The sequence below is a fragment of the Arabidopsis thaliana genome (genome assembly GCF_000001735.4).
Source record: "Arabidopsis thaliana chromosome 1 sequence".
NCBI classification, from domain to species: domain Eukaryota; kingdom Viridiplantae; phylum Streptophyta; class Magnoliopsida; order Brassicales; family Brassicaceae; genus Arabidopsis; species Arabidopsis thaliana.
The window spans coordinates 23,111,020-23,131,537 of NC_003070.9; the positions used below are offsets into that span (position 1 = coordinate 23,111,020).

Genomic DNA, 20,518 nt, shown 5'->3' on the forward strand with positions numbered 1-20,518 from the left:
CAAATATTAAATATTATCTTTTAGTTTAGTGATATTCTTTGAAAAATGAAACGAATATCGAATATTTTGCTCACATTTTTGTAGCTCTTTTAGTTTATAGAAAAATAAAAAGAGAAAGGAACCAAATGGTCTCAGGGCACATGGGCCTTACCTGTCTCGGCCTGTTTAATTCGATAAATTGTCTCCCAAATATTATAAAATCTGTTTTAGTAGGAAATATTTTGATTAAATAATCTGGCTTGAGAAAAGAAAAATTAAATAATCTGACTGAGCATTAATACATAATTCTGTTATTAGTGTTTTTCTTTAATATAAAAAAATAATCATAAACTAATTCCCAATTCCCTTTTAAGATTGTCTCTAGTAAAGATAATTCTAAAATATTATAAAGAGTTTATCAACGTTAGTCATTTAATTTTGGTAGTTGGAGGTTAATTTACGCATTCCAATTTTCAATAAGTTGGATTTAAAAATACACTTTATGTCTCTGTCTAAGAAAAAAATACACCTTATTTCTAGTTTCTGTAAAAAAAAATCAATTTTCCCACAGTTTTACAAAACTAAACTTCATTAGTGTAGCATTCGAGTCAAATAAATTTATATTTTTGGTTGACAAAAAAAAAAATTAAAAAACAAAAAAAGTGAATGAAACATTGAAAACTATGTTTAGTCGAATGAATCTTACACCAAAAAAAATAATGTTCAGTCGTATGAAACGACATCGTAAAGCTCCTGCGACATAACTCGACGAAACTTCCCGGCGTCCGAATCAGCGAATTATAAGACTGCAATGCTGGGATGGAGTCTTCCGACGATTGCTTCATTCAGGTCCGTTAATTCGGACGTGAAAGTATCTTCCTATTTATTCTATTCTTTAACAGATCTTGATTAAAATGAAGAAAGAGTTCTGATTAGGATAAAAGACCAATTTTGATTACCGAATCTTTTGTGTGTTTGGTATGATTGTTTGTGCCTTAGTGTGTTTTAACATATATAAGTTTGGTTTGAGCTTGAAGTTAGTGTAAGGCTCGGTGTGAACGATTTGTTATCCTTTGAAAATTATAGAACCTCCTTCCCCTGGGACTCTTATTCAGGCCTTGACGGATTTTTTCATCTTGGTGCAGTGGATGATGAAGGTAACTTGACTGAGATAGGCCAGTTGATGAATCTCGAGGTCTAAACCTAACTAATCCATATATATATATATATATATATATGTAGTCTCTTTGAATTTCTTTGCATAAAATTTCATTAGATAGACACTCAACTTCATTTTGTACATGCTTAACTTCAAGATTCCAACACTAAATACAAAATCTTACGGGTCCAAAACTACCTTGTTGGTACATAATGTACAAGACAAACTTGTTGTCCGTGGAAAAATGTTGCATATATAATTACAACATCAGCTTGTACCTATAATGTTTGTGAGAGACATGCATCAAAGTTATAACATGCAGATGTGCATTCATGTCTTTTTGAGTTATATAAAACCATATTATTTGAATTATCGGTTGACGCGTTTTATAGGTAAGTGACGGCTTGAGAGAATCTTTAGGGACATGTATCCAAGTTTATATATAGAGTTAAAGTCGGTGACGGTGGCTCCAATCTATTGCCGCGTAATTAAAGGTCAGTCTTTTTGTCTCCTCCTTCGACGTGCTTATCAATATGTCATAGTATTAAACTTATTAACACAAAAATTGATTGATTACTTGTAATTTTATAACAAAATTAGATACGACTTCTGAGTTTTTTTTCTGACTGTTATTTTTATAAAGAAGCACATGGGAGTTCTTAGATGTCACAATTAGTGAGGTGGGGTCTCTTTTCCCATGTGCTAAATTATATTTTCTCCCAACAAAAACCTCTCAAAATTTTCAATTTTCTCAAACTCTTGAAACTAAGAAAAAATGTTGTTGTTTCCTTCTACTTCTTTACGTCTCTTCTTCTTTCTCTTCCTCTTGTTCTCCTCTTGTTTCTTACAGATTAGAGGAGATGATGATGATGATGATATAAGCGATGATAATATCAAAGTCGACCCGAGTCTCAAGTTCGAAAACCCAAGTCTTCGACAAGCCTACATTGCTCTTCAATCATGGAAACAAGCTATTTTCTCTGATCCTTTTAACTTCACTGCTAATTGGAATGGCTCTGATGTTTGTTCCTACAACGGTATCTTTTGTGCTCCTTCTCCTTCTAGTCCGAAAACTCGAGTTGTTGCGGGTATTGACCTTAACCATGCGGACATGGCTGGTTATTTACCTCGTGAGCTTGGTCTTCTCACTGATCTTGCTCTCTTTCATCTCAACTCAAACCGCTTTTGTGGAGAAGTACCTCTCACGTTTAAACACATGAAGCTTCTCTTCGAGCTTGACTTAAGTAACAACCGTTTTGTTGGGAAGTTCCCTAATGTTGTCTTGTCTTTACCTTCCCTCAAGTTCTTGGATCTTCGGTACAACGAGTTTGAAGGTAGTATCCCTTCGAAGCTATTCGATAAAGAGCTCGACGCGATATTCTTAAACCATAACCGGTTTATGTTTGGGATACCCGAAAACATGGGAAACTCTCCGGTGTCTGCTCTAGTTCTTGCGGATAATGATCTTGGAGGTTGCATACCGGGAAGTATCGGTTTAATGGGAAAGACTCTCAACGAGATCATCCTCTCTAACGATAACTTAACCGGTTGCTTACCACCACAGATTGGGAATCTCAAGAATGTGACGGTTTTCGATATCAGTTTCAACCGTTTAAGCGGTCCATTGCCATCAAGCATTGGAAACATGAAGAGTTTGGAACAGCTCAATGTTGCTAACAATAGATTCACAGGAGTTATACCAAGCAGCATTTGTCAGCTCTCTAACCTTGAGAACTTCACTTATTCTTCCAACTTCTTCACCGGTGATGCCCCGAGATGTGTGGCTCTTTTGGGAGACAATGTGGTGGTTAATGGCTCGATGAATTGTATTGATGGTAAAGAAGATCAAAGATCGTCTAAAGAGTGTTCTTCTCCAGCCTCACGCTCTGTTGATTGTAGTAAGTTTGGGTGTAACAACTTTTTCTCTCCTCCACCACCGTCTTTTAAGATGTCACCCACCGTTCGAGTACTTCCTCCACCGCCTCCGTCTTCCAAGATGTCGCCTACATTTAGAGCAACTCCGCCACCGCCGTCTTCTAAGATGTCACCATCTTTTAGAGCAACTCCGCCACCGCCTTCTTCTAAAATGTCGCCTTCTTTTAGAGCAACTCCGCCACCACCTTCTTCTAAGATGTCGCCTTCCGTCAAGGCGTATCCTCCTCCTCCACCACCGCCAGAGTATGAGCCATCTCCGCCTCCTCCTTCTTCCGAAATGTCACCTTCCGTTAGGGCATACCCTCCACCACCACCACTATCACCACCACCACCATCTCCTCCTCCACCATACATCTACTCATCTCCTCCACCACCGTCACCATCTCCTCCTCCGCCATACATTTACTCATCTCCTCCGCCCGTAGTTAACTGTCCACCCACAACACAAAGTCCCCCACCTCCGAAATATGAGCAAACTCCTTCACCAAGGGAATACTATCCATCACCTTCACCACCTTACTACCAATACACGTCTTCTCCGCCACCGCCTACTTACTACGCCACTCAATCTCCACCGCCACCACCACCGCCTACTTACTACGCTGTTCAATCTCCCCCGCCACCACCACCGGTATACTACCCACCTGTAACAGCAAGTCCTCCTCCACCACCGGTCTACTATACACCGGTTATACAATCTCCTCCTCCTCCACCGGTTTACTATTCACCTGTTACCCAAAGTCCTCCACCACCACCACCGGTTTACTATCCCCCGGTAACACAAAGTCCACCACCATCACCGGTCTACTATCCGCCAGTTACCCAAAGTCCACCTCCCCCACCAGTTTATTATCTTCCAGTAACTCAAAGCCCTCCACCGCCATCACCAGTCTACTATCCACCGGTAGCAAAAAGCCCTCCACCACCATCACCAGTCTACTATCCACCGGTAACACAAAGCCCACCTCCACCGTCAACACCAGTTGAGTACCATCCACCGGCAAGCCCAAACCAGTCTCCACCACCGGAGTATCAATCACCACCACCAAAGGGATGCAACGACAGTCCAAGTAACGACCATCACTACCAAACACCAACACCACCTTCTCTGCCGCCTCCATATTACGAAGACACACCTCTTCCGCCTATCCGCGGTGTCTCTTATGCGTCTCCTCCTCCACCATCAATCCCATACTACTAAGTTTAAACCATGCATGATCAAAATTCTTTTGGCATCAACCTATTTGTGTCTTATGGTTGATACGAGACATTCGACTTATTTTTTTTCCGAGTAATATTTTGTTCTTTTATTTCTTGATTAAACAGAGAATATGGAGTATATAGTTTCACTTATTTTATTATTGGTTACCCATCTCTTATATGTATTTTCCTTTCTTCTATAATGTTCAGTATAATTATACATTCCCTTCACAAAAGCCTCTTCTCACTGTAGAACTCACATTGTCTTTTTAATTTCTTTCATGTAATTTGGGACCATCCTTAAAAGGTGTTGTTGTTTATTGTTGTTATCCTCTTTTCTGTTTTCTCCTTTTCTTCGGCAAGGCAAAAGAATTGTAGGCTGAATTCTTCTAAGAGTTTGTATTCATTTTGACAGAATTGTTTATGTTTATGACCGTTATTCTACCTACATTCAAATTAATAGTGCCCAAAAAACGGTCTACTTACAAGAAAAGTGAAGAGTAAATTCCATAAATACACAAACGGTCTCTTATTTCTGCTCATTTAATCAAAAGCTAAATCATTTTTCTAGTCTTGAAAATCGAATGTAAGATTAAATAGATATTGATGATCAAATATTCAAACGAGCATTGATTTAGACTTTGGGAGAATGTATATACGGTGGATCATTGCCAACTCTTGCGGATGTCGAAGGTGTAGTTGATCTCCAAGTAGCATTTGTTATCGTCATCGATGAACTGAAATATGTACAATAAGATGACATCAAACTCACCAAGTTCAGTGAAAATAACTGTATTATTTAATAACAATCTGATCAGTTTCTGCAAAACCTTTCATCATGTATACTAAATGATATACCTTAGTTCTTGCGGAATAGGATCCTCTAGCAAACATACCAGACGGTGTCATTTCTTCAGGCATTACATGTTGGTAAGACTCAGCTTGAGGACTAAACGTCCCAAGCATTGCTTTTGTACTATCCACTGCTCAGTAGGGAAAAAAAAAAACTGAACATCAAAAGAGAACATTCGACAATATTTTTAAAATGAAGGAGAAACACACGAAAATACAAAGTAACCTTTAACACCGGTTTTCCACACGGTATTGTTATAGCGAAGGCCCGAAACGATATTGTTTGTGACACGGAAGTTGAAGACAAGTGTGTATTTAGAACCTTCCTTTATCGTAAACCAAGGGCCTTTCGGGTTTGGCAACCCATCTTCGGGTATTGTCAATACCATTTCCTCTCTGTCTGGTGATCTAATTGTGAGATCTAGTATCTTTACTACTGGATCCGGTGTTTCTGCATTTCAGTTTAATTAATTTTATGTTAGATAACATGATTCAATAGTTTTGAATTTTGTATCCGTTTTTTTTTTCCTTTTAACCGAGCCTAAGGCAAGCCAAAATGTCATTTAACTAACATGCATATGATTCGTTCCTTTCGTACGTAATACTTCATTTGAATCAGAACTAGTGAGACCGGTATAATCTTTTCACCATTAGAGCTAAATACATTTGATTCTTAATCAATATTCTAAACCATACTTACGAACCATGGAATCTAAATCAAGTAATGAATTTGGTTTACCTCCGACATCCTCCAAATCCACGACGCCAAGAAGCTGTTCCTTCCATCTCCTCAGGCTTTCATCATCCTATCAAATTTTCGTCGAAAATAAGAAATATCGAAGAAAAAAATTTAAATTATATAAAGCCATTTTTAAACAAGAAAAACCAGATAGTTATTCTTGACGTTATCATCTATTATTAATTTTAATTTCACCAAGTTCATACTTTAATATGCCAAGAATATAGTAAACTACTAACATTTTTTCCCCATTCATAATATGGTATAGTTTACATATTTCGTATAAATAAACAAAGTAAAAGACCTTGTCTCTCTCGAGTTGTTCTTTGAGAGCGATCATGGGACCGAGTTCGAGCTTCTTGTCTTCATCTTCTTCATCATCCTCTGTCGGAGACAAAGAGCTCCCACTGTTCTTTCTGCTTAACCCCATTTTCTCTGATGTCTCTCCTGACGCTTCACCTTTCTTCATCTCATCTTCCAAAACCATCTTAATTTTGTTTCCTCTTACCAAAAAAATAAGTTCTTGTTGATCTAATAAGAACTTACACAATTTCAACCGTTGGCTTGGAGTAGAATGCAACGATGGCTATAGAGAAGACAGAGAGAGAAAGAGTTTTTTGGTGTATTTTTGTTGAGCAATGTTTATATTTGGAGCATGAAGAAATGGTCATGTGGTGATCCTACAATCTTGTAAGTCTCACTTTCAAATCAAAATTGTCTAAATATATACGTATTCTACAATGCACATACATTTGTAGGCTCAACACCTAAATACATGGCAACTAATTTGACTTATAGGAGACTAAAAAGAGGATTTTAACAAAAACTATAAAAGGAGATATACCTAGTACTCGGAGGAATCAACTCGTGTAGTTGGGCTATTATTATCAGTTTCCTTAGCCCAATGTGGCCTCGTGAGGTTTGCAGTTTCCCAATAGTGTGATTGAAAATATTCATTTCTAGAGATGACCTTAAATATCTCTTGGTTTACTCTAATTACGTTAGAAGGTTTACTTTTTGTTTGATGGTCGGTTGGTTATTTTTGAAGGCTTAGAAAATTTCTTGAGTGCTCATATCAAACACGCTGGACACTAAAGCTTTTTAAGAAAGATCTACAAAAATCAAATTTCAAAGTAATTTATTTTGAGAATCAACCATCAACAACAACCTCACGAGTCACGAGCTAATAAGTTGATGATTGACGGCTCAAAATCTAGTGGATTTGAGAGAAAACAGTAAGTACTGTAACGGGACAATGTGAGGTGGTAACCTTATTTCTTGACCAGGGGGAGAGAATATATCCAACAATTAACTAAGCGTTATTCATATAAGAGGATAAATTGAGCTTGCGAAAATGGTGTAGAAGACAACCTAATAAATAGAACGGGCTTTGACAAAAACAAAGATATGGTAGCCCAAACTCAACAAAGCCCACTACAGAAGCCCAGTCAACATATGCAAAAGAAGATAAAGACCAAAAGCTCTTTACCTGCAAAACAGAAGACTGTCACTAATACGGAGAAGAAGACAATAACACTTGAAAACAAATTCAAGCCGTTGCAGTCGCTGCCGTTGCAGTAATTCACAATAAATAGCTATTGATTAAAGATAACATTGTCAAGGATTCTAGATTGTTCTAAAGAAGTCTATAAAAGAAAGATGTAAAACTCCATTGAAAGATAAGCAAAATAAAAACATTTTTGTCAAGAAATAATCACAGTTTTCTTTTTCTCTTCATGGTATCAGAGCTATTATACCTTAACAGGTGATTCAATGGCCCCTGCTTACCCTTTTCCAGACAATGTCCATGTCTCTAGTTCCGTTACCTTAAAGCTCAACGATAGTAACTACTTGTTGTGGAAGACACAGTTTGAGTCCCTTCTATCGAGCCAAAAGCTCATAGGTTTTGTCAATGGAGTCGTCACTCCTCCAGCTCAGACTCGTCTTGTTGTTAATGATGATGTCACCAGCGAAGTTCCGAATCCTCAATATGAAGACTGGTTTTGCACAGACCAGCTCGTCCGGTCGTGGTTGTTTGGTACGCTTTCAGAGGAAGTGCTTGGTCATGTCCACAACCTCACTACATCTCGTCAGATCTGGATCTCTCTAGCTGAAAATTTCAACAAAAGTAGCATCGCCAGAGAGTTTTCTCTTCGTCGTAATCTTCAACTTCTGACAAAAAAAGATAAGTCTCTATCTCTTTACTGTCGTGATTTTAAAATAATATGCGACTCTCTAAGCTCCATTGGCAAACCAGTAGAGGAATCCATGAAAATCTTTGGCTTTCTCAATGGACTCGGCAGAGAGTACGATCCTATCACCACAGTTATCCAAAGCTCCCTAAGCAAGCTCCCTGCTCCGACGTATAACGACGTCATCTCCGAAGTTCAAGGGTTTGACAGTAAGCTGCAATCTTATGACGACACTGTCTCTGTTAATCCTCATCTTGCGTTCAATACTGAAAGGTCTAACTCTGGCGCTCCTCAATACAATTCCAATTCCCGTGGTCGTGGTCGTTCTGGGCAAAACAGAGGACGCGGTGGCTACTCTACACGCGGCAGAGGATTTTCTCAACATCAATCCGCTTCACCATCATCAGGACAAAGACCAGTTTGTCAAATTTGTGGTCGCATAGGACACACTGCTATCAAATGCTACAACTGATTTGACATCAACTACCAAAGTGAAGTCCCTACTCAAGCATTTTCTGCTCTCCGTGTCTCTAATGAAACCGGCAAGGAATGGTACCCCGATTCTGCAGCCACAGCCCACATAACAGCCTCAACATCTGGTCTGCAAAACGCAACAACATATGAGGGAAACGATGCAGTCTTGGTTGGAGATGGAACATACCTCCCTATTACACATGTTGGATCCACCACAATTTCCTCATCCAAAGGTACTATTCCGTTGAATGAAGTCTTAGTGTGCCCTGCTATACAAAAATCTCTTCTATCTGTGTCCAAACTTTGCGATGATTATCCATGCGGTGTTTATTTTGATGCTAATAAGGTTTGCATAATTGATTTAACCACTCAGAAAGTGGTGTCCAAGGGTCCACGAAATAATGGGCTCTACATGCTGGAGAATTCAGAGTTTGTAGCACTCTATTCAAATCGTCAATGTGCAGCTAGCATGGAAACATGGCATCATCGACTTGGCCACTCAAACTCAAAGATTCTTCAGCAACTTTTAACGCGCAAGGAAATCCAAGTGAATAAAAGCAGAACTTCTCCCGTTTGTGAGCCTTGCCAAATGGGAAAGAGCACTAGATTACAGTTTTTCTCTTCTGATTTTCGAGCTTTAAAACCTTTAGATCGAGTTCATTGTGATCTTTGGGGACCATCACCGGTTGTATCAAACCAAGTATTCAAATACTATGCAGTTTTTGTTGATGATTTCTCAAGATTCTCTTGGTTTTTTTCCTTTGCGCATGAAGTCAGAGTTTATTTCAGTGTTTATTGCATATCAGAAATTGGTTGAGAATCAACTTGGTACAAAAATCAAAGAGTTTCAAAGCGATGGAGGGGGAGAATTTACAAGCAACAAATTAAAAGAACACTTTAGAGAGCATGGCATTCATCATCGTATATCTTGTCCATATACACCGCAACAAAACGGTGTTGCCGAAAGGAAGCACAGACATTTGGTAGAGCTTGGGCTTTCAATGTTATATCACAGTCATACGCCTCTCAAGTTCTGGGTAGAAGCTTTCTTCACTGCCAACTATCTCAGTAATCTCTTGCCTTCTTCTGTCCTCAAGGAAATAAGTCCCTATGAAACTTTGTTTCAACAAAAAGTTGATTATACACCTCTCCGAGTGTTTGGTACAGCCTGCTACCCCTGCTTGAGACCGTTAGCAAAGAACAAGTTTGATCCACGCTCGTTGCAATGCGTGTTTCTTGGCTATCACAACCAATACAAGGGATACCGCTGTTTGTATCCTCCTACCGGTAAAGTCTACATCTCTAGACATGTCATTTTTGATGAAGCTCAATTCCCATTTAAAGAAAAGTACCACAGTCTGGTTCCAAAATACCAGACGACCTTACTACAGGCTTGGCAACATACTGATCTCACACCACCTTCAGTGCCTTCTTCTCAATTACAACCTCTTGCAAGACAAGTGACTCCTATGGCAACAAGTGAGAATCAGCCAATGATGAATTATGAGACAGAGGAAGCCGTCAATGTTAATATGGAAACTAGCTCTGATGAGGAAACTGAATCAAATGATGAATTTGACCACGAAGTAGCTCCCGTACTAAATGATCAAAATGAAGACAATGCACTAGGACAAGGCTCATTAGAAAATCTCCATCCCATGATTACAAGATCAAAAGATGGAATTCAGAAGCCAAACCCCCGGTATGCTCTCATTGTCTCTAAATCCTCTTTTGATGAACCAAAAACTATTACTACTGCTATGAAGCATCCTGGCTGGAACGCTGCAGTTATGGATGAGATAGATCGCATTCACATGCTAAACACTTGGTCTCTAGTTCCTGCAACAGAGGACATGAATATTCTGACATCCAAATGGGTTTTCAAGACTAAACTCAAACCTGATGGCACCATAGATAAGTTGAAAGCTCGTCTAGTTGCCAAAGGGTTTGATCAAGAAGAAGGAGTCGACTATCTTGAGACATTCAGTCCGGTTGTTCGAACTGCAACTATACGTCTTGTTCTCGATACCGCTACTGCAAATGAGTGGCCTCTCAAACAGCTTGATGTGTCCAACGCGTTTCTCCATGGAGAATTACAAGAACCGGTGTTTATGTTCCAACCCTCTGGTTTTGTTGATCCTAACAAGCCTAATCACGTTTGTCGGCTCACCAAAGCTCTTTATGGTTTAAAACAAGCGCCTAGAGCCTGGTTTGACACCTTTAGCAACTTTCTTCTTGACTTTGGCTTTGAGTGCAGCACATCTGATCCTTCCCTCTTCGTTTGTCATCAAAATGGGCAAAGTCTCATACTCCTCTTATATGTCGACGATATACTCCTCACAGGAAGTGATCAACTGCTCATGGATAAACTTCTTCAAGCTCTCAACAACCGCTTTTCGATGAAAGATCTTGGGCCTCCTCGCTATTTTTTGGGTATAGAAATTGAATCTTACAACAATGGTCTATTTTTACATCAACACGCATACGCTTCCGACATTCTTCATCAAGCAGGCATGACAGAATGCAACCCTATGCCTACCCCTCTGCCACAACACTTGGAAGACCTCAATTCAGAACCCTTTGAAGAGCCAACATACTTTCGGAGTTTAGCTGGCAAGTTACAATACTTAACAATCACAAGACCGGATATTCAATATGCCGTGAACTTCATCTGCCAAAGAATGCACGCTCCGACCAACTCTGATTTTGGCCTTCTCAAACGCATACTCAGGTATGTGAAAGGAACTATCAACATGGGGCTTCCAATCAGAAAACACCACAACCCTGTTCTTTCGGGATTTTGCGATAGTGATTACGCTGGCTGCAAGGACACTAGACGCTCCACTACTGGTTTCTGCATCCTCTTGGGATCTACTCTGATATCTTGGTCTGCAAAGAGACAACCCACTATCTCTCACTCCTCAACAGAAGCCGAATATAGAGCTCTTTCCGATACAGCTCGAGAAATCACTTGGATTTCCTCTCTTCTCCGAGATCTTGGAATCTCTCAACATCAACCTACACGAGTGTTCTGTGATAACCTATCTGCTGTCTACCTCTCTGCAAATCCTGCTCTTCATAAACGATCTAAACACTTCGATAAAGACTTTCACTACATCAGGGAACGTGTGGCTCTCGGTCTCATAGAAACGCAACACATCCCAGCAACTATTCAACTTGCTGATGTCTTCACCAAGTCACTACCGCGACGGCCCTTTATCACGCTTAGAGCCAAACTCGGCGTGTCTGCGTCACCGGTCTCACCCACGCCAAGTTTGAAGGAGGGTGTAGAAGACAACCCAATAAATAGAACGGGCTTTGACAAAAACAAAGACATGGTAGCCCAAACTCAACAAAGCCCACTACAGAAGCCCAGTCAACATATGCAAAAGAAGATAAAGACCAAAAGCTCTTTACCTGCAAAACAGAAGACTGTCACTAATACGAAGAAGAAGACAATAACACTTGAAAACAAATTCAAGCCGTTGCAGTCGCTGCCGTTGCAGTAATTCACAATAAATAGCTATTGATTAAAGATAACATTGTCAAGGATTCTAGATTGTTCTAAAGAAGTCTATAAAAAAAAGATGTAAAACTCCATTGAAAGATAAGCAAAATAAAAACATTTTTGTCAAGAAATAATCACAGTTTTCTTTTTCTCTTCAGATGGAAGAAAGAAGAATAGGTAGAACATAGTACTTAGGTCTTGTTGTCCGTTTTAATGTCAACAATGGTCATGATTTGTTATGTTATGTTATCAGAATTCAGAACCAAATCTTTTGAATATCTTTTTTTTTTTTTTTTACTTTGGAATATGTTATGTATCATTTTGTGGATTTTATTCAGAATCAGACATAACATCTAATTACTACCGTTTAGTGTATGTGTTTTTTTGGATGCTGAAATTTCATGCATCTGGTCTTTTTCTATAGCTAGGTAATATATTGTTTGTCCCAAAAATAAAATTCCCACAAATCATTGTTCTAGAACGTTAGAATTCAATATCATCATCAACATATGTGCATGTGCATGCTAACTATGAATGTACTGTAAAGTTTTCTTTATTTATAATTATGTATTGTAAAGTTGTATACTATATGTCAATTAAATGGTATACTTTCCGATAGGACCATTTCAATTAGTTGCCAAATTTGATGTGAATGAAGCAAAAATATAACGGATTTTGCTTTAGAAAAGGAATTCGTAAATGACAACGTAACTCCGAAAAGTATTTCCATTGTGAACATATTAAATTACATTAATATCCGGTTTCTTACAAACTTAGGGGATTAGTAAGTTTAGTGTTCTCATTATTCAATGCAAATTTTTTATTTCTTTGACTATTGATATTCTGCTGAACATTTTGTTATTGGTTGAATATATTAATTTAATGATATTTTTAATATAGATAAATAACTATTTACACAATCTAGGTAGTTTCTTAATATGTGCGCAAAACCCTTAAAATACAAAGAAATTGAAACATAAAGAGTAGGTTTTTATTTGATTATCATGACTAAAATAGATAAATAAGCCGAATATGAATGGTTAAATATATTTTAACGTCTTTACACTATCCGATATGATAATCCAATAAAACTCTATTCAATGAGACAATGACTATAACTGGTTGAAGTAATTTTTTTTTCTTTTATCACCATTTAATGTTGTATTTGCACTACTTATTCTACATCAACACACACATTGATCAAAACGTTTGTTTCACTCAACCATGATTCTTGTTTTACATCGTAAACCATATATCCAAAAAAATAGATATCAAATTAGCTTATTTTTCACACTAGATTTCAAATCAGCTAGCATTAACAAAACAACTGGATAATAGATAAGATTCGATCGGAAGTTGAAAAAAAAAAAAAAAAAATAGATTCATTCTTTGGTGGTTTAGCGGTGGTGGCCAACTATTTGGTGACGAAGAGATTCTACTCTGGTGGAGCCAAGGAGAACTCGTTATAGGATCAATCTTAACATGTGGCCGACCAATGAATAATCGACAGCTGGCTGATCTGCCACCGTTGATCTGAATCGGTGCTTAACATGAACGGCTAAGAATTAACACAGCTATTAGGAGACAATTATACCTAAGATTGTTCGACTTTAGGATTACACATGTTCAAGGCATGCCCGCATGGGGTCGTCTAACATAATTCCGATGCAAAAAGCGAATTATTTCGAACTTTATCTTTGTTATAAGATCTGAATGAAAAAATATAATTTCAAAGCTAAAGTGCAAGAGAAGACCTACCTTTTTATGAATAATAAAATTCTATTATCAAAAATCATATAATATAAAAATTTGAATATGAAGAAGTGACTAGCAAATTACTATGATATATGTCATAATCCTTTAATATATTAACAAAAGTAAATATGTGATGTGTACATACTACATAATAGATACGACCTACAATAATTACAGTTTAGTTGATTTGTATGTGATAAACTTAATACTTAACAACCAAAATAAGTTAATACATATCGATACAGTAAACTTTTTTTACCTTACAAATACACGATGTGGAATGTAAGATAGTTAGCTCCCAAAAACAATCACAAAAGGACTAGATTTTAACCTGCGGTACACCGCGAGAACAATTTATTTTTTAAAGTTAGAATATATAAAAGTTTGCAAATTGTATCTATCTATAAAATATTTTATTTTATAGTTTACAATTGTTATTAAGTAACGTCCTGCCAAACCCGTCCCGCCAACCCGTACCGTAAAAAAAACTATTTATTTTATTAATGTTGATCTTATTTATGATATGTTTATGAATTATTGTCTAAATATTTTGTAATTTTGTAGTAATTAAATGCTATCAAATATCTCTGCGGTTTGATGATTATAATCGAATTGTTATAGTCATGGAGAAAAACAATATCAAAAATGATAATTTTGTAGTAATTAAATGATATTAAATATTTTGGAAGTTTTATTTTAGTAACTAATCGTCTAGTTAATGTGGAGAGATTTAGGGAAGATTGTTAAATATTAAATATTTAATTCGAATATTTTTTTTTAATTATCAAAAACAAACATTAAAATCCAGTGGCAACCATTGTAAATAAGTCTTAACTACATGATTTATTTCACAAAATGGCTGCAAAAATGTATATATAGATGGTTTAATTTGTTTTTAAAGATAAACGACGAGCTTACAAATTCACTTCCTAAGATTCGATAAATCCGATATAAGTCATATCTTCTGTTAATTATAAAAGTATTCCAAAATTTTAATGGGGCCATCTTAGCCGTCCAACTCCTTTTTCTTTAATCAGCTTTTCCACTGGCGTACCTTTCCAGATGGTGATTACGTGTCTATACCAATCTTTATGAAATAAAAATTAGCAATTTGGTTACAAATTCAAAAATAGCGATAGAAGTTTGATACAAAATTGACACTTCAATTTCCTTCCAATACCGCAGACAATATGATCCGTCCCTTTGAATACGATAGTCCTTTTCAACTTTTTAACATAGTACTTAATTTTTATTTTTGACATCACATAGTACTTAATTAAACTACTATATTTATCATGTAATTGAGTATCATTTGTGAATAAGATTTGACTCTCTTTCTTTTCCGGAAAATAGGTCCGATATTTTCTTTTATATTCTTGATTTAATGAAATGGCATTTTCTAATTTTAAAATTAATTGAACAGTTTGAAAAAAATTAACGGAAAATGTTATGCACTGCGTTCATCACTTTTTGGTGAAGAACTTACAAAACATTCTGAAAATTTTGAAAATCCTATTAAGTTTAGATAAAAATTTATAAAGTTTTCGTAGTTTTCAATAATAGTAATAAATTCAACTTAATCAACAATTTTCAATAAGGATGAAGAAAAAATATTAATTATAAAATGAAATTTTTAAAAATTTGCATTGAACATCCTTCTCATAAAACCAGTTAAAATTTTTTTTTAGTAAGCATCCTTTTCATACTTTCTAATAGACAGACCCTGAAGAGTTCTACACCAAGACGAAACTGCGGTGAGGATTTTATCTGACGGGGCAAATCAGACCGGCTGGTATGTGGACCCACTTTCAAATGGAATCATACGTGGCATACAGTCACGTGTCAGCGATCGGAAACAACTTGTCACCACGTCATTATTTCTGACTCTTATGGGTCCTACCCACCGGCCTATTACTTGTCGTCAACTGTCCACGTAGATTTTTAACATGGAAAAGATCAAAAACTGTAATTTAATAACAAAATCAGTGACCTAAATAAAATGCTGGGTAAAAAAATAGAAATCTCAAAGCCAGAAGAAAAAAATAATTTCAGGATACTGGATACTCAAAATAAAGAAGGATAAATATATATAGTTTGTTATAATAATGCGTACAATTATAAAATATTTATATAAATGTAAAATTATATATAGAACATATAAAAGTTCTATCGTATACTTTTAACAAGCTTATAATTAAGTGGATATGAAAACGATTAATTCACGAGTGACTATGACTCACTAAAATGTCATTTTCATTCTACCCAAATTCAAATTTCTGTAATTGGTTCCATATATTTCCCTTACATAGAAAATCAGATCACTAATAACTAATATTTACCTCTATGCCGACTTATGAATATATTGTGGTCAATTTCATATATATGTTTCACTGGATACAAACAAACATATATTCATATATAAAGTATGTACTATTCGCTACTTTTGCGGTTTTACATTCCATGTGATATCTTATCTGGATCAGTAAATAATTTGCTTTGTACAATGTTAAGCAAACGCAAAAATCCAAATGCTAGAGTTTATAATAAGGATCCATTTATGATATATCGTGTTATTTTGTTAGTTGTTTACACTTTATATCACTCACATTCTATCTCAATTCATACAAAAAGACGTAGATATTAATTAATTCTAGCTTTAAAATGATCAATCTATATAGCAATCTAAGAACAGTTATCATCTGTGACACCAACATTCTTAATAACATTACCGACTATAAGTGAATAAATGATCACCTAATCTTCTATGAATGATAAAAAATTCCAACCACCACTTTCACCGAAATTGTTACTCGAGGGATCAACTTCTTTTTGTGACTAATTTGAGGCTAAAACTAGTAAGAAGAAATAAACAAACAAACTGTATTTCTATCAAAAAAACAAAACCAAAACATTGTGACTCTTTAACACTGTTTTAATGTCTTGGTAGAATTCGCTGATGCTAACTAAGGTTTAAACGTTTTAAAAAAAAAGAAGTTTAAGTTGTTAAAACATTAAATCGACCATGCACGATCCGAGATTTGATATGATTTTTTAGTGGGAAGAATTGATGAAAATGATTTGATATTGTTCATAAACATGTTAATATGTTTAATATCATGAAAAAATATTGTTCATAATTAAATGGCACAAAGATTTACCTATTGTTTTGAGTTCTATTTTAGCCAATTCAATCGGTGTTCCTATATTTTAACCAAAATACAAAAAAATCGTATTTATGTCATTATATTGTTTTCATGAAACATATTTTTTCATATCCAACCTCACTTATGATAATCAGTATCTAACACGACATCTAGAATTATGAGTTTCTATACATTTTTATAATTAAAATTTCAGATTTTTTGGTATAGTGAGAATTGTAGTGCACGGTTAAATCAACAACTAGACTAAAGACGACTCCATATCATTAACATTCTCATTCATTGCAATACTGTTTCTGCCATCGATTTTCTCCTCACCATCATCACTCCTTCAAATATTCATTTTAACTATAGTTTGTTTTCATGCTATAATGATTCTATATTTCTATCAAACAATAGTTACAGAATTTCTTTGCTTAAGAAAATAATATATATTTAAATCTATAATATTCACGACTAATAGACGTTAATTGCAAGTGGTGTAAGATCTGTATATGATATATATTTTCTTTCACGATCACAAACTGTACATGATGTTTCTTTCTCAAACATCTATACAACAAAAGCTTCATTATTATTGCCAGAGAATAATTATGCTTAATATGTGATTTTGTTTTAGGATTTTTTTTTTTTAAATATATCTTGAAAAATGATTCTAAAGCTTTTTTTTTTTTTTTGATAAAGGTGTATTTGTTTCTCCTATAAATTAAGCCATCTTCTCAACCAAACTCTTCACTCACCAAAGCATCACATAACACTCACACACACACTTTCTCTTCTCTTATTTTCTCAGTTCTTTTAACTCTTTTCTCTACATATATTCAAATGGCCACCATCGAGGTATGCAAACATATATTCTTAAAATTTCAACCAAATTTATTTCGTTGGTCTAACGTTTGATTAGCGATCCAAGCAAACAAATCAAAATCGGAATATATGTATTCACTTGCTTTAATACAGACTAACTATATGCTAAAGTTTACATAATGATCATGTATTCTGTTGAAGGCTAACTAAAACAGACTACATGCCGTTTATTATATCCTTTATTATATCAAATAAAAACCTCACGCAGTTTTGAATTGATCTATATAATCTAAGTTTTGAAGTTTGAAACAATGGTTTTTGTAGGTTGAACAAGTGACTCCAGTAGCAGCTGAGAACATCGAGGTGCCACCACCAAAGGCTGTGGAGTCGGAGGAAGTCACCACCGTCTCCGAGTCTCTTCCAGCTCCGGTAACAGAATCTCAAGCGCCTGTCGAAGTAACAACTAAAGATTTGGTCGTGGAAGAGACAGAGAAACCAATCGAAGAAACAGAGGAAGCTCAAGTTGAAACTCCGGAGGTTGTGGAGATCAAGAAAGATGAAGAAGCTCCGGTTGAAACTCCGGTGGTTGTGGAGGATGAGAGCAAAACAGAGGAAGTTGTAGAGGCGAAGAAAGAGGAAGAAGTAGAAGAAAAGAAGACAGAGGAAGCTCCAGTGGTTGTGGAGGAAGAGAAGAAGCCAGAGGCAGAGGAGGAGAAACCCGCCGTGGAAGCCTCCGTGACAGCTCCAGTGGAGAAGGCTGATGAGTAAATGTGAAGAAAAAAACTGTCTTTTGAAAGACAAAAGAAGAAGAAAATGTTAGCAAGTAATTTATTTGCTACTTTAAGTACTTTGTGTCTTGTTATGTTTTTGAGTCTATGACTCTTCTTGCTTTTGGTTTTTTAATCTTCTTAAGTACTATTTTCAATGGTTATCATTTTTAATAAGATATACATTATTTTATATATAGTTTGTTTGATCCAAGATTATGACCAGACTAGATAACAATTCACATGAAGAGAATCAGCGAGATCAATATGGTAATGATGATTTTTGAGATACATTACTTCAGTTTCTTAAATTACAAAAAGTTTGGAGATTCAATTGCATACAATCTAACATCTAACAGTCAAACCATTTACTCCTAGGATCAACTAGTCATTCTGCATCATTTCAAAGTTAGAATTTAGCGTCTAAGCGAAAACTTTACATGGAAAAATTAGGTTGTGCACTTCATACAGAAGCTTTATCTGTTTTGCTCTTCTTTCCAATGAAAACAGCCATCAATTCAGCCACAAGCTCTTAGTCATTCTGCATCATCACATACCTTTTTACAAAATCATGATCGTTACATACCAAGCCAGACGCATTGAAGGGAGTTCTCTTCCAAGCAATCCTCTGGACGTGAGTGCTTTGATTACATTTACACTTTGGTACAATCCTCTTCTCCATGCTTAATCCAAGTACCTGAGGGAACAAAGTAATGTCCTTTAGTGATCAATTCATCTTCTTCACCACAAACTCAGTCTTCTTTTTCACTGTCTCTGCAGACAATCCAAAGCACATAGGAAAACACGTGACTATCATCACGCACTCATCTCTACTGAATCCTACACCTAAAAGTGTATCAATTAAGCTCAATATCCTCTGCTCTCAAGTACGTATGAATTGAGGATACTTCTTCAAAACTTGAAGGACCTCGTAGACCGCACATCTTCAAGGTTTCAATCGTCTGAGTAATCTTTTCCTCTGAGTATTTCAAAGAGTATGGCCACTTCTTGAAGATTACCCATACATCTTCCACAGCAAAGCCTAACATTTTGTAGACATTGACTTTTTCTTCTATTGTTTTGTCGTTCATTTCGTAAGATACGTGGAGAGCTTTGACAAACTTTGCGGTGGTCGGATCAAAACCCATCTCAACTACCTTCTTGAGAGACGTATTAAATCTATCTTTTCCACATACAGGTTGACCAACGGATATAAGCAAGGGGAATAACAACTTGTGAGGCATTCCCAATTCTCTTAAAACCGATACATTTCTCTTCTTGTTCTCCAGATTACCCTGTGGAAAAGACTGACATAAAGTTTCATACTTAGAACTCTTATCTGCTTCTAAACTCTCTTTAACGAAATCATAGTATAAGCTGAGAGTTTTGTGCCCTCTTTTTCCCAAGAGTTTAGGAACTGTAGAAACAATCTTAGTGAGCTAAGAGCTTGAAGCTCCTCTGGACTGCAAAAAACGGAAACTTGGGACCAAGTGATTTCTCAACATCTACTATAAGCAATTATGGATAATCCGTAATGATACTTGAGATCTGAGAAACTGTGAACCCATGACTTCTCAAAAGACTCAGAACAGAATCAGGATTGGCCTTGTCCTCGAATCTAAATTTCTTTGAAATCGATTCAGCGAGCTTTTTAGGTAAACCCAATGAATCAACGAGGTAAGAGACTGTAAAGTTCTTACCTTTTTGACTATCTATAAGGCTCACATCAGCAGCAGCACTAGCAACAGTGGAGAAGGAATTGGAAAAAGCAGAGAATACATTTTGCAAAAGCTTCACTGAAACACTAAAGTTACGCCATTTATGTAACTCGATAGATCTTCTTCCATGGAGTATCAGAGAACACATCACATAACCAGTCAAATCTCTTCCGCTTCGAGGATCAATCTTAGAACCCAAAAAATCGCGAAGAACAAGATTTTGGAGAGGGAAAACAAAATTCGTCATCTGGGTTTTAGATTCCGACATGATC

At 36.2% G+C, this 20,518-nt stretch overlaps 4 protein-coding genes and 1 pseudogene across 5 annotated transcripts; 3 read left to right on the top strand and 2 right to left on the bottom strand.

The window, feature by feature from the left end:
• Positions 1 to 1,913: 1,913 nt before the first annotated feature.
• On the top strand, positions 1,914 to 4,274 carry LRX2 (leucine-rich repeat/extensin 2; the record flags this gene model as incomplete). Its single annotated transcript, NM_104924.2, has 1 exon — positions 1,914 to 4,274. The coding sequence occupies one exon, from the start codon at positions 1,914 to 1,916 to the stop codon at positions 4,272 to 4,274; it is 2,361 nt and encodes a 786-aa protein (NP_176434.2).
• Positions 4,275 to 4,516: 242 nt separating this feature from the next.
• AT1G62450 (Immunoglobulin E-set superfamily protein) lies at positions 4,517 to 6,575 on the bottom strand. The gene is made up of 5 exons (NM_104925.2): positions 6,169 to 6,575; positions 5,865 to 5,931; positions 5,352 to 5,576; positions 5,132 to 5,256; positions 4,517 to 5,010 (listed from the first exon to the last, which is right to left on the bottom strand). Exons 1-5 carry the CDS (start codon positions 6,349 to 6,351, stop codon positions 4,939 to 4,941), a joined length of 672 nt encoding a protein of 223 aa, NP_176435.1. The 5' UTR covers positions 6,352 to 6,575; the 3' UTR covers positions 4,517 to 4,938.
• A 1,062-nt stretch (positions 6,576 to 7,637) lies between these two features.
• Positions 7,638 to 12,039, top strand: AT1G62460 (annotated as a pseudogene; the record flags this gene model as incomplete). The annotated part of the gene is made up of 1 exon: positions 7,638 to 12,039.
• Positions 12,040 to 17,631: 5,592 nt separating this feature from the next.
• AT1G62480 (Vacuolar calcium-binding protein-like protein) lies at positions 17,632 to 18,740 on the top strand. The gene is made up of 2 exons (NM_104927.3): positions 17,632 to 17,794; positions 18,086 to 18,740. The coding sequence occupies exons 1-2, from the start codon at positions 17,780 to 17,782 to the stop codon at positions 18,527 to 18,529; spliced, it is 459 nt and encodes a 152-aa protein (NP_564795.1). The 5' UTR covers positions 17,632 to 17,779; the 3' UTR covers positions 18,530 to 18,740.
• Positions 18,741 to 18,852: 112 nt separating this feature from the next.
• Positions 18,853 to 20,514, bottom strand: AT1G62490 (Mitochondrial transcription termination factor family protein; the record flags this gene model as incomplete). The annotated part of the gene is made up of 2 exons (NM_104928.2): positions 18,853 to 19,945; positions 20,070 to 20,514. 2 exons carry the CDS (start codon positions 20,512 to 20,514, stop codon positions 19,386 to 19,388), a joined length of 1,005 nt encoding a protein of 334 aa, NP_176438.1. The 3' UTR covers positions 18,853 to 19,385.
• Positions 20,515 to 20,518: the final 4 nt, after the last annotated feature.

Excerpts from the sequence above, each read along its gene's own strand:
- AT1G62450 (NM_104925.2), bottom strand. The coding sequence starts at position 6,351 with ATGGTTTTGGAAGATGAGATGAAGAAAGGTGAAGCGTCAGGAGAGACA. Across the intron at positions 5,577-5,864 it reads GGATTTGGAGGATGTCGGAG|AAACACCGGATCCAGTAGTA; the intron begins GTAAACCAAATT and ends ACTGAAATGCAG. Across the intron at positions 5,011-5,131 it reads CCTATTCCGCAAGAACTAAG|TTCATCGATGACGATAACAA; the intron begins GTATATCATTTA and ends TACATATTTCAG.